The sequence below is a fragment of the Ixodes scapularis genome, unplaced genomic scaffold, assembly GCF_016920785.2.
Source record: "Ixodes scapularis isolate PalLabHiFi unplaced genomic scaffold, ASM1692078v2 PGA_scaffold9__187_contigs__length_104089568, whole genome shotgun sequence".
Classification (NCBI taxonomy): domain Eukaryota; kingdom Metazoa; phylum Arthropoda; class Arachnida; order Ixodida; family Ixodidae; genus Ixodes; species Ixodes scapularis.
In genome coordinates, this window is record NW_024609884.1 from 62,072,886 (window position 1) to 62,087,308 (window position 14,423).

Here is a 14,423-nt window from a genome sequence, read left to right on the forward strand (position 1 = left end):
GTAAAATCTTAGTGATGGTTGTTTTTTCAATTTTATTTTTTTTCCTCCCCCTTCCCCCATTATTTCGACCGCTAGCACCACGCCCACTCCCCCCCCCCCCCCCCCCCCCCCCCCCGCGTAACAGACTCTTCCGGGGTCGCTGTTCGCCACGGAGGGGACAGACAACGAGTCCCCAGGCGCCGGTGTCTCCGGTAGGCGAACAGATAGCGGCTCACGAGACGCCCATAGACTTTAAACCGGAACTAATGGCGAAGCGCGCCGTTCTGCGCTTGCCTCACACTGCTGAGGTCACGTGCGGCTCGTACTCGTGGCTTCCGAAGCAGGCGCAGGACGGAAGCATCGGCGCAGGTGGACAACATTCGTAAAAGCCCCCTTTTAATATCCTTTTCTTTTTTTTCATTTTGGCGATAAAGATATGTTTTTTTTTCTTCAATATGGGTAATTTTATTCCGTCAGCCACTGCCGTTTACAGGAATCGCATAAAAAAAGAGACCGTCCCTAAAACTCCTCCTTTAGCGACGGTACGCTTCGCGAAACTTGTGCGTCGGCACCTTGTACTGCAGTCTCCAAACATTGGCTTAGGCAGGCAAAGTATTAAGAATGTAAATAAAATAGGTTATAAAAACGAAACTCTTTAGTGATCTTAATTATTTAACTAAATCAAAAGACTAATTCGAAACTACATCCTTACTTTTCCAAGTTAATTCCTAATTCTAATTTTCCTAGATTTATTATACGTTTCGGCCACGTTAGCAAAATATTTTGTACATTATTTTAATCCTACAATAAAAGTAATTTGGCGACATCTTTTTAGCAATTGCTTTTCGGTCGCTGTTTTGAAGCCACGCTGTTTCAAGGTTGCGGTGTTTTGAGGCGCTTTTAGCGGACGCAGTTTGGTCGCGTGAGATGCCATGGTGCCGATAAATAGACATTCCTCAACTCTTCTGCGCACCTCGTTGATTTAGGTTCGAACATACGCTGGCACAATCGCCAATCTCTGTGGTAGTGCGGTGTTCCAATTCGAGACGGTATAAGCGCCCGCGTACAGTGACTCTGACTTCACGTTTATTAGAACTAGATTCACAGGAACAACATGTATCACGAAAGAAATGTCACCAGGTTGTTTCGACGATTACTTGTCGCACAAAGCTGTGTTTCTCGGTTCACAGTGCGCCTGAAATCCCTGGGTACGACGGCACGCGAAGGAAGTCCTCACTGGGGGTTTCGGTGGGCGGTCGTGCACACGCAGTCGTTGCGTCGTCCCTAGGTCGACAGGTTGGACCCTTCCTCCCTGGTGGTGCTCGGCAACGACCCGCCTGCGTGAAACGGGAAACGTTGAACACTACCGAGCATCCCAAATCCTCGCTTTGGCGGAATTCGCCAGCGTGCCGATGCGAACTTCCGCTGTCTATGACATGCGCGCATTTCTACTGAGAATCATGATGCTCACGAAACTCGAGAGATCTACCGTCGCTCCGATCCGCTCGATGCATCGGCGATGGGGCGTCGTCGGAATGTACACGATCACGTGGCAGCCAGGCGTTCTTCGGCTTCGAGCTGCGCTCAACCGAACTTCACTAATAGATAGCGAGTTTTCGTAGACCGTTCTTCCCCCTCGGCCACGCTGTCCGCAACGAAGACGCCACTAGTGCGCATGCGCGAGCCTTGCCTGCGGGGTTCGGATCTCCTACCGGGTCCCGGAGAGCATTGCGGCACGGCGGAAACGATATTAGAAAATTCCTTTGTCTCTTTCAGCAGGAGATCTGCAGGAGAAACTCGACGCCCATATTCCCTCTAAAGCTCGACGGTGCGGCACCACACATGCAACAGCAGCCTTTTTTCACAGAACCAACTTCCGTCCTTGTGTCTGCTCGCTATACATTCTCCAATCATAAGTCAGCGCTGTGGCGTTCCACCTCTCTGCCTACCCGACAACCTTCCCATCAAAGCTCGGCTCTGTGAGGTCACTTTACCCTCTGCAAAAGAAACGGACATACTTGCTGCAGGTATGCTCGCTATAGTTGGGCTCCTTGCGGAGCCTTTGCCCTCTTTATGTGGTGAATTCGGATACTTGTGTATATCCCGTCAACACGCAGCCAGAAAACAAGGAGCGTGCACAGGATCTCGTGGTGATTATATGCCCCCAGTCTTGACCATAGCCTCATGCTATGATTGGAAGAGGTCAGGTTTAGAGTTCCGATATTTCCCTCCTTGCAGTGCTTGGGCACGAGCTACAATCGTCACCAAGGGGAATAATCGCCACATCAACATTGCGATACCCGCGATCACGTCGCTTTACGAAGGAGGAACTGAAAGAGATATTTCGATTTTATCCGTGAAATTACAGTGTGACTACAATGTCAGTCGCGTTGCGTGCGGGTATATTTGTGTCATGGTAGTGGAAGTATACGCTTGTGCAAAGTGAGAATCATTTCCACCCAATATCGCTGCATGGCCCCTTTGAAGAGATCATGGAATTGCATTGAGTTGGAATTCCGTCACCTCTGTATCGGGCAGTGTGTTGCAAGTTAACAAGCATATACGGGCGATTAATGAGAACATTAATTTTCGCTGTGAAATTTAATTATATGAGCGGACGGTTTTTCTCCTCATCTTCGTCGTGCCGTGTACAATTTTCAATAATGACGTATCAAGGGACACGCAGGTCCATTGGTAAACCTCCCCTAGGGTTGTGCTCCTAGCTACAACGTCAAAACACTTCAATATACTGTTACTTAACGGTTAGGGCAAAAGACGCATCATTTTGAGGCTGGCGCAATGATTATTCAATGGGCTAACGAATATGGGGGATCGCATCCATGCCCAACAACTATGGCAGCTTGAATCATTTAATATTTACGGTGTCTGAAGTACAGTACGCGTTCTTAGCACGACCAACCGAGGCTCGTGGCTGAATCAACAGTTGCGCTCAAAGACGTAATAGCTTTTCTGGCGACGATATCAGGGGCTTAAATCGGGGATACCAAAAGAGAAAAAATCGCTTCGGATTGTACCGCCAAGCGGCACAATCATAGTAACCGTCGCTGACACTATGGCGTGGCCGAATATACCGCCGTCACGTCACAACGTCACGGCGTTGGCTATGGTTACGACTCTCAGCGGCGCGACCCGACACGGTTTTTGCTTGCTCAAATGTGTGAGTAATTAATGTTAAAGGAGAGGTGCAGCGTTTTTTGCACTTTGCGTACTACCACTTAGATTAAATTACTGACGTTTATAACCTATGAAATGCCGTTGTTTTTCCCTAATGCACAGGTAGCCGCAAAAAAAAAATTAAATAAAAACAAGCAGCGTTTTTTTTCTTTTAGCTCGCAGCCAGGGCTAGCGGCCACGTGAGCTAGAGCCGGTTATAGACCTTTCCAATGTTTACAAATCCACAGCTCAGCGTGCGATCTCCACAGCTCAGCACGCGCGTGTACGTCGCTTCGGAAAGCGAGCAAATCACGCGCGATACGCACGAACACTGAAAATGAAACCGGCCAGCAGCCCTTTTCTGGAAAGGTCTATACATGACACAGATGTTTATCATCGCCACGCGCTGGGGCTGACAAAGCACAAGACACGCGCTGAGTTCCAGACATCGTTAGTTTTCGGCTATTTTCGCAATTGCAGCGATTGGACACGAGCCACTACCCGAATGCTTGTTGAGCTGTTGATTATCGCGAGCCCAAATCGAGTGCTCACGCAATGCTCGGGTCCAATCTATGAACAGCATTCCAGTATTGCCATTGGGGGACTATGCGAACACTGCGACGTCCAAACTAAGTCATCAAGTTCTATAAAGAAACTGAAAGAAAACGCTCTGTTTTCTTCTTGAAAATATACAGAAACAGAGAGGTTTCTTGGTCAAGGGCGTAGCGTGCGAGTATACTTGGGTCCCAGTACTGGCAGTAAGCTCGTGTATAGTGAAAAACATTTCAACTGAATATCGTTGCACCATCCCTTCAACGATAAAGCGATAAAATTCACTTTTTCGCGTCTCTCGTGCCCTAGTTCCATATTAGCGACCAACAGTAAAAAGCAATGAGGATCACACTCAAGCAAGTTCGAAATTCACGCGAAGGAATACTTGGGCAGGCTTGCAATCTCTCGGTGCTCGTGAAGTAAGCACGAGATACTGACACGGATAAACGCGACGAGGCGATGAATAATGAACTGAAATGGACGTATAATGGGGCGACTTGTGACCAAAATATACAAACAACCAATAGGGGTAAATAAAGACAAGTACAGAGCGACGTGAGCGTCGGAGCCGGCCTGAACGCAGAGTCGAGCGCTGGCGAAGGAGTGCGTCGACGTCGGGAAAGTGAGTCTGCACGGTCACGTTTGGCTCCTTATCTCCTACACTGGGTGTCTCGAAGATTCAACCTATAGAATTCTCTGGAGTGAGCTAGGGCGAGACTGACCTAGCAAGGTCGTGTTTACCTCCTTACCTTTTCCACTCGGGGTAAGAGTAAACACGTAACACGGGGAACCGTTCCTTCTCGATCGTGAACGCGGCAAGATTTCCACCTGCCAAGGATACCTTCTCGTGCATGCTGTACGTGCTTGAATTTGGTCGTTTTCGATCGCTGCTGTTTGTCGCTCAGGTGGTGATAAAGACCATTACAGAATTGTGATTCTGGCCGATACCATTTCCAGTGTTCGTGCGTACGGGGTGTGCCTCGCTCGTTGTCCAGAGCGAAGAGACGCTCGTTCTGGGCTGTGGAGATGGCACCCTCGATTGTGAATTTGTAAACATTAGAGTGCTTGGCCATTTCTGAGAAATCGACGCCACCTGGTGGGAGATGTCGCGGCAGGTCCACTCAACTATGTTCTTCACGTTTGGGTAATTTAGCAAGATGTATATCACTCTTGAGCGAGGTACTCCGGTGACATTTCGGTACTCCGGGGACATTCAGTGAGTCTAGGCGGGCTGATATAAAGACCCTTGGTGCGTTCGTCTTACAAGTAGCGTCAAATGCGCCAATGCACGAGGCGTGTGCCTCGTGCGGCCCTTCGAAGCAAATGGCAGCTCAGCACTGAAATACGTGGCGCTAGGAAACCAACGGCGACAGATCATCCGCGGGTGGCACGTGTACTGCGTGTTCGCAAAACAATGGTTGGCGGTACCTGTAAGAAAAGAAAAGCGCGAATTTTCTATCAAGGGCTTTAGGCTGATAGTCCACCGGGTGCCAAAGACCGGACGCGCTGCGAAAAAGCGCCAGTCGTTCAAGGAAGCTTGTCAACTTTCATCTACAGCAACGCTGGTTTTAGAACCTTGACTAACCTTCATTGTGTTTGTTTTACCACGCCGCCCTTGTGTGCGGCGAGATGCATATATTTATATTATTATATTTATTCAGTTCTTTTGTACGTTTGAGTTAATGATTGTCATATTCAAATTCAAGGAATGAAAATACTCAACAATTCACCTCTAACTGAAACTACCTCTGGGGTCGCGGGTTGCCGACCCCTGCTATAAAACATGCGTTCACTGTTGGTTTCAGGCACTATCGAAAAAATCCCGAGAGGCTCTTGAATGGCCGCGAGTTGGAAGCCCTCCAACTCGTGGTCAGTACAAATTTTGAGATGTTATTTTTTCGATCGAGCCGCCAATGTTCGTCCCAAACACGCGATTAAATATAAAAGAATCAAGAGCTACGCCTTACAGGGACCGTGCAACGATATTGGCTTGAAACATTTCTCACTTTACACAAGCTTACTGACACTAATGTGACCCAAGTATGCTCGAAAGGAACGCCACTGACTAAAAAGTTTCTTTTCCCCGGTATAATTTCAAGGATAAAATCTAACTTTTTCTATCAGTTTCTCCTTCGCAAAATTTTTTGATGTAGTAACGGGAATCAAATCGTTCCCACCTGGATTTCCCCATAATGGAGATATCCAAATGCAACTTATAGGAGATTGGACACCACCACAGCGTGACTCCTCGACTTGGGGTCGTGACTGTCAATGCGTCGACGAGCAATCGGGTAGTCGCTCGTGTCAAATCACTGCAGTGTTGGGAACAGCCGAACCCTAACAATGCATGGAGCTTAGTATTAGTATTAAATCACATGGCCTCTCCTTCCGGCTGCGAGTTGCGGGGATAAACGGAGCTCATTTTTTTCCAAATATTGTTTTTCGGCTACCACTGCTTGGAGAAAAGAAAACTCAAGCGTGTTTTGTATTCGCAACTTTCAGCGATGGTGATATCGCATTGTGAGAATCACGCTCCCTAGCTCCCGGGTGATCAGCTCTAAAATGAACGTGCATGCTTACACCTTCCTGAGGTTGAGGCATGAGGTAAAACCCTTATATCGCTCGTATTTGACAAAATTAGAATTACTAACGCGTTGCAAACCAAACCTCGTATTGCTGTTCTACGACGATCATTCAGTTGACGACGGCCATATTGATGGGATCTAGTGCGCCCCCTATAGACCGTCAAATTTGCGAAACAGTTATAAACGTCAAGCATTAATGCGGTATTAACTGAAAGCGCAAAAATCCTTGCAACGTACCACTTTTTAAAGCTCCTATGTCAGTGTAATGTGGCGAAAACTCAAATCCTTGAAACCCGAAACGCACAACACTGAAGTGTACATTACAGACATTCCTCGTCGGCACTCTAAGAAAAAAACATAATTAAACACAAGTGACATTAAGCAATGCACGCGTGACGTTTTGCATTGCTTAATGACAGAACTCAACTGCGTTTTTTGGTCTAAACTTATGTTTCGGCATCGTCATTCGGTGAAATGCCTCTGTAAGTTGCGGTGATTGGCTCTCTGAGTGTTGTGCGGGAAAGTAGACGTACTGGCTTTTTTTTTTTTTGGTGTACTCTTGTCAACAATTAAGTGGTTCCGGTATAGGGTACACCGTAAAAGGTAATTCAATTTTAAAAAAATGAAATGAAAAAGGCAGTGCAAGTTAAGTACTAAAGACATTTATGCTTTAAACGTGAACTTCCAATGACCTGGCTAGAGAAAGACAATGTTTTCGCACCTAAAGTTCCGACATCCAAGATGGCGACAGCAAAATAGAAGGGTTGTAAAACACTTTTACAAAAAGATGGAGCCTCTACTCAATACTCCGAACGCCCTGCGACATGGTAAGAGAGCCAACACCACGAAAAAGGCATTTCTATTGCCACACATACTTACGAGGGCAGATAACTCGTGTTCTATACTTGTCGCCTTGATGGTGCCTTCTGGAAATACTACTGCCCAGTATTTTTCAGATCCACTAAAACAGGGCGAAATTTTTAAAGGTGTGTTTGTAAGCTCTCTATTGGTTTTGGCACACGTCACTGTACAATTGTTTTTAGGCCCGCCCCAAAAGGGCGCAATGCCTCTGGCACGGTGGTCTCTGGTCATCAGTGCGAGCTGTTCGTAGATTAACGCATCGTCTGTCATGAACAACAGTTTAGAACGTGCGAAATTAATGAGGTGAACGCTGGCAATTCCCACAACTGCGGCAAGTAGTGAATATATATTATTACAGGGTCCCTTCACGTCCGGCAGGATATGGAGAATGCAGTTGATTACCTCCAGAACGGTTACCCTTGTTTTCATCGTCTCATGTTGCAGTCTCACAGCCTGTTCGGGTATGTTCTGTGGTGGTGCAGGACACACCAACAGCCACGCCAGGCCGTTTTCAATGCCGTCGGGGACGATAAATATGTTTTCTTCTCCACTTGTTAAACCGCCATTTTGTAATGCGGAAACGCTTAGAGTCTAAATCTGAGCACATTCGCATGTCAAAGTAGACAACATCCCGCGAATCTTCTAAGAGCACAGTAAAGCAATAACAAGTAACGTATAGACAAGTGCAAGCATGACACCTCCTCTGATGCCGTACGTACAGCTTGCGAGTGGACATAGCCATGGCAAGCTTGAAATCGCACGGGCTTGTCTGCACGAGCAGAGACATGGCGGCGGCCAGTGGCCTTGCTTGCAATCGTCTATTGTTTCTGTTTAAAGAAGTACAATCAAACCAATCCAATCCAATTTCTTTTTAGTGAAATGTCATAACGTTTTTTTAACTGTTCTACAAACTCGGCATCTGGTTATTTCCCTGGTAAAGTGGGTTTCGGATATGCACAGGCAAAACAAGCCGCCCTAAAATTGAATTATATTTATGTCATCTCAGATGTTATTACGAGCCTTAGATGGGTATATCTATATTTGTAAATACATTCAAGCAAGTAAATGAATTGTACTATGTTATTTCGAAGCACGTGCATTCTGCGGAAACCATGTAAATGTGATACCAGAGTATTTGGAGGAACCTATATGGCTAGCTTTTTTTTTTTAATCGGCTGATATAGCAGCAAGATAAAAATTTGTCTTAGATCATTAACGTCTCTATACTGATGGTGTTAAGACCCATAACATTTTATCGTCAATTAATTCATCTCCGACCAACCCCACGGGGACTCCACGCCACCTGATTGACTCGCCTCTTGCGTACTTACGGGAGACGGACCTCCAGAACTATGTCTAACCCCCTGTCCCTTTCACTAAATACCACTAGGCAGGAGAGTGACCGCAACAACTAAAAGACATGTTTTCACTCGCTCTTTTCTCTTTTAGAAGAATAGTCTACGTTCGGTGAAACCCTCTCCTTTTGTTGGGGGGGGGGGGGGGCTTATTTATTTCAAGAGATATTCGTCTAGAGGAGCTTTTCAATTTAATTACTTTTAGAGGTTCACCAACCCCCCGGCAAAGAAGAACGGCTTGTACCTTTTTTGAATTACCCGAGCCTGTCGAGCATCACTTACACGATACTTCGGACCAGTCTATAGGGGCGTAGAAGGGATTTTTCATGAGCTCGTCGAAGCCGCCCTCTGGTCTGCAACCAAGTCTCCTCTTAGGATTCTGAATAAAGGAAAAAAGGAAAGTTAACGCGCCACAAAGGAACCTTACCAAACCCTGGGCCCCCTCATACATACCTCCTTGAGGATTTCTCTTAGCAGCGTTTGGGCCGATCTGGACAATGTCCTCGGAATTTTCAAGGGTGCTATCAAGGCCACTGATTAAACAAAGAGCAAAGCAGGGTGATTAGTAGGCACAGCAAGATTAGATAATGGTTAAAAAAATGCAAGACGATTCGATCCACAAAGGGGCTAACGCGTGTTTTTTTTTCTTTCTAATGTGTCATAAACGCAAGTTTCTCAATGTGTCCCAGAAACTGGGGACACATCGTTGTCCTGTTTTTGAAGAAGCGGGTTCTTGACATCCTCTAGGCTAGTCTTTTGAGGCGAGCTGTCTTTTATACCAGGCGTTGCCTCAGATACTGGTGGTGGATCTAGGGACAAGCCGCTTCCGTTGACCGATCCCAGGAGCCAGGATTCCGAATGCCACGGCCCTGCCTCATCTCCGTGCTGACCAAGAGACACACTGCTCATGTCCAGATCCTTTAGATGACCGTCGCCATTATTTCTGCTGTCTGAATCGGTCTGCTCGTCCAAAGATCTGGAGGACTCCTTGTCTTCTGGCGCCACGTCCGCTTTCCGCCTCTTCTTCGACACTTTCCGACGCCTGGGCGCTCTTCGAAGAATACGCTCATCCCAGCCGGCGTAACAATACTGGTCCATAACCAGGTAAAACTTGGACAAACGCAAACTAACAGAACCGGCGGCTACTAGCACAACTGCCAGAAACAGGAGGGTCATCCAGGCACCATGATAGTTACCCAACAGAGAGTCACAGAACACGTTAGTACCGCTTAACATCGCATTATAGACACCCCCGCACAGGGGAGTAGCGCTAAACTCGTTGGACATCTTATCTAGCAAACTGATTATATTTTCCGCTTTATGAACCAACTTTGCATAGAAGTCTGTGAGAGCCGGCTGCAAGAAATTGTCTTGATCAAAAGTGTTATTGAGTGTTAGTTTTATGTTGAAATGGTACAAGGCACTGTCTCCCGGGGCTGTACTCGAAGGGACACTCCAAATATGTCTTCGCTTCCCTCGTAACTCTTCCCCTTGAAATTGGAACACGATGCTCTTTCCGATGCGTGGCGAGGAGCCTGAGCAGCGTCGCAAAAGTTTACTCGGTATTAACGCCGGGCTGGCCGAGAGTAGCTTGGAAGCGACGTCGTTGAGGATATGCCTGTGCTTTCCAAGGTACGGCTCACAGATGTAACACTCTGCGACGACGCAGCCGGGCAGAAGCAGGCCTGCTAACGGGACCGCCACAATGCTCGAGAGGAACATTACAGCGGGACTGTAGAGCATGATTATACCTGCCTTGTGGGAGTACGAATTGCGAAGAGTGGGGGCCATCCCTCTGTCGTGATTCAGCATACCCATAGCAATAGCCATCACCAACAGTGCAGCAACAATACCGATACTCATCGAAAGCATCATCATAATCAAAGGTGCCAGACCGCCGTATATTTGGCCAAAATGCGTCCTCTTGTTGAAGCTCCGAAGCTTAGCCTTGACTTTCACCAGATGTTTCACGTTGCTGTTGTTGCCGCCTATTGCTTCGGCGACTTTCACGCGGAGTTTTCGTATCAGCCCCTTTCTTTCGGCTGAAGTATTTTTCTTGAAGTTTTCAGTCGCATTAGAGAGGAATTGTTCCTGCGTTTTCTCAAGAGTAGAACAATCGGCGTCGAGGAGGTCACTGTGCTCACTGAGCATTGCCCTAAGAACCTTGCCGCACGTGCGCCCCTTTGAAGCGAAGGGGTTAATATTCAACTTCTGGAGCAAATGTTGCTTGAATTCCTCGTTAAAATCCTTGCTCAGCCTTCGCGTCTGAAAAGCAGCGTCTCTGGCCGCTTGTCGCGAGCTGTTCCACCTTTGTGGCTGAGTACGAAAATATCTTTCTAGGCCGTCGAATGCTTCAGTGTAGAACACCGATGCCTCGAGCGCGGAGTTCTGGATACCAAAGGCGAAGCCGGCCAGCAGCACATTAACGATGATGAAGGTAACGGTGATGGAGCTCATCGCGATACAATAGCCGTTGTAGAGTTGCGCGTATAAAGGTGTGATCACCTGGACCCGTTGACCCCCACACCTCCCCGTCAAGCGAAGGGCTAGGAACAATAGCCACGTGGCGGTCATGAGTCCGCTCAGGGTGAATGTAGCCACCAGAAATCCGAAGGTGGACGGCTGATGCTGGGCCAAGCCGCTAACGACGCCATACGGTCCCCGTGCATTGGCGATCTGCTCCAGGAACCGACCATCTTTGGGCGTCAATGTGAGCTTGTGTGCGATGCGACGGCCGAGGTCGCTCCAGAATGGCAGGAAGCTCCCGTCAGTCCGCATCAAGCGAGCTGGTTTAGCTTAACCAAAACATGGCAACGAGATAGTTCGGAAGCCCAAGTTGCTTCTGTGTCACGAGGCCTAGCATGGCCGAAAACGAAGAAATCCTCGCGCGTGACCAACGCGCTCCAGTCTGAGCCGGCTTGGTGCGTGGATTTATAATTCATAAGATTTAGCTTTGACGTTCAAAATATAGGTATATAGATATGCTTTAGGTTCAATCACGTTCCCCTAGCTGTTGCGAGCACCACTTTAAAATATTTTGGAGTGTTTATCTTTTCATCTTTTGGCAGGAACAATTATATGATCTGGATTTGTTTCTTCGCATCTTGGATAACAGTGATCAAAGCACCTGCTCTGTTCGGAACAATTGGTTAGCATTCGGCGATTGCCATCGCCGTACTACGATTTGTCACGAACGCGAACGTGAATATCCGCGCCGTCGGGATGACTACTAGCGACGCGATGTTTCGGTCCTGCTCTCTTATGGTTCTTACCCATGGCGCCATGACACGGAGTATCACTTGCGAACGACAAAGTCAATGGTGTGCATACAAAACACGGCGGAAGCTCGGTGGAACCACGTTCCCAATGGGTCGAAGCGAAACTTGGTGCAGTTGAGATTCATAGCCTGAAACACGCGTTAGATTTCCTTTTTTCACGCAAAGGCAGTTGCAGAGAAAATTCGAGAAATACGAGCAGCGTTCACACCCTTAACTCGCAGCTAGAACAAGGACCACGTGATCTGGAAAATCAAATTTGGGGGTTTATCGTGCCAAACCAACGACGGGCATCTCGCACGCCCTTGTGGAGGACTGAGGATTAGTTTCGACCACCTGGGCCGGTTTGCTCATCTTGCGGCCGCGGCTGCGGCTGCGGCCAAGAGGGATTTTTATGTCACGTGACGAGCTCCATGGGGACAAGGAAGTACTTGCGTCCCTGCGTCCCAATGGCAGAGAAGTCCGTGCCGCTTCGAGTACAAAAGTCTAATTTCGCTCGCAGAAACTGATTGCAGAGGGTTTCAACTGAAGTCCAAATCTCCACCCCATCATACTTTAGGAGCGGCAGGTAAAGTTACGGCCAGGGAAGATATGTATAAGCCAAAATAAAGGAAAAATCACGCAAAACGAAAGCGGCGGTTGTGTATTTATATATATGTGGCAGCGAAAGTGGGAGCGTCGTCCGCGTAGTTGAACGGTCAGAGCGCCCGGACTTGTCGTCGCAGCGTGAAAGTTCCGGGTTCGAATCTCGGCGAAAGTTTCTTTTTTCTTTTATTCTGCACGTGTATTTATTATTTTAAGTGGGAGCTTTTCTACTAATCATCCACTAGGACTTACACGATTTTTACTGTTTGCACCACCTGTTGGGTCTACAAACCGGAAGAAAAAAGATTACGATAAGCCAAGTTAACTCCCTACTATAATCGTTTCATAATGTTCATTAAAAGGAAACCAAGGTCAAGCCAATTTAACGAGCAAATACGAACGTTTCATAATGTTCATTAAAAGGACACCAAGATTACAGCATCGGTATGACTTTCACACAAACGGGGCCGAAACAAGCATTATTTCCCAGCAACTACAATTTTATGTGTTTTTAAATATGCAACGCTCTTGCTACGACTCTTGTCAATAACAGGAGGCACCTATTTAGTATTACTACACACTGCAGTCGTGTCAATTAAAAGAAAAAAAATTTTACGAAATAAACACAAAAAAAAAATAGCAGCCATGGATGCATTGATTGAGCGAAATCCTACAAGCAAGGCAGCAAGTCGAACGTTTGAGAAAGTCGTAAAACCAAAATAAAAGAGATTATACGTTTTGCTTGCATGGAATGTGATAAAGTTATACTTTTACTCTTTACATATCGCTTTGGCAATCGTTTTGTAATATTAACACATTACGTGTTGAATTTTAGTATGAATAGAAGACGACCACTACCGAATGCAAAAATGAGTCAGACGTCGACATGGCTAACCATCTCTCAAACGCAAACACCTAAAATGACTTTGGATCGACAAATGGAATTAATTAAAGCAATTGGAGAACGAAAACAACAAATTTTAGAGCAATTCAGCAGCACAGTTACCTGGCGAACGAAGAGACAGGCAGGGGAAGATGATGTCAATGACATAAGCTTTCCGCGGAGTGCACGGCAGCTGCAGGAGTACGCGTTCCCTGCCTGGCATCAGATTGCCATACTGCCGATATATGCGTTCTCGCCGAGCAAGGCATCTCGACCTAGATGACATGTCTCTATGTTGGCACACACAGACAGAGAGTGTTGATAAGTCTGAAAATCAGTCGTAGTCAGTCCGTCAGTGGGTCGGTGAGTATGTCGCTGGAACGGTTTAGCGATCGGTCAAGAAACGGTCGGAAGAAATGCAGGTGCGAAAGAACCGAAAATGGCGCAAAACACGCAACAGGTAGGGTAGCCAGACGTTTTGGGACGCAAAAATACATTCGTTGCATTTAAAACTATTAAAATAGATTGAGCAAGAAACAAAGACTCAGACATAGCAAGGACGATTTGTAGAAATGATCACAGTTAAAAAACACAGACAAAAAAACGCGCAGAATAAAAAAAAAGTTTTCGCCGAGATTTTAATTCGGAACTTTCAGGCCCTGACGGGAAGTCCCGGCGCTCTAACCGTTGGACTACGCAGACGCCGTTCGCGCTGGCGCTGGCACACATATATATAAATACACAGCCACCGCTTTCGTTTTGTGTGATTTTTCCTTTATTTTGGCTTATATTTACCTTTTCTGGCCGTACTTTACCTTCCGCTGCTAAAGTATGATGGAGCGGTTAATTGGACTTCACTCGAAAGCCTCTGCAGTCAGTTTCTGCGAGCGAAATTAGACTTGTATACTCGAACCGGCACAGACGTCTCTGCCATTAGGACGCAGGGACGCTAGGTATTTCCTTGTTCCCATTGAGCTCGTCACGTGAGATAAAAATCCCTTTTGGCCGCAGCCGCAGCCGCGGCTGCAAGATGAGTAAACCGGCCCAGGTGATCTTTTGACGTGCAACCGAAAGCTCGGTTAGACGGCACCCTCTGCGCAATAAACCTATTGCTAACTTATCCAAGCATTAAGGAGAATGTAGGGATTGGCGTTCCACGCGCCACACGCGCACG

At 47.0% G+C, this 14,423-nt stretch overlaps 1 protein-coding gene across 1 annotated transcript in view; it reads right to left on the reverse strand.

The window, feature by feature from the left end:
* Positions 1 to 1,075: 1,075 nt before the first annotated feature.
* LOC8030485 (protein kinase C iota type-like) overlaps positions 1,076 to 14,423 on the reverse strand; it is a 117,946-nt gene continuing 104,598 nt past the window's right edge. The window contains exons 10-12 of the mRNA XM_040505072.1: positions 8,960 to 9,039; positions 8,789 to 8,885; positions 1,076 to 1,316 (exon numbers count right to left, since the gene is read on the reverse strand). Of these exons, the coding sequence (XP_040361006.1) occupies positions 1,264 to 1,316; positions 8,789 to 8,885; positions 8,960 to 9,039 (230 nt within the window). The 3' untranslated portion in view covers positions 1,076 to 1,263. The remainder of the gene's footprint in view (positions 1,317 to 8,788; positions 8,886 to 8,959; positions 9,040 to 14,423) is intronic.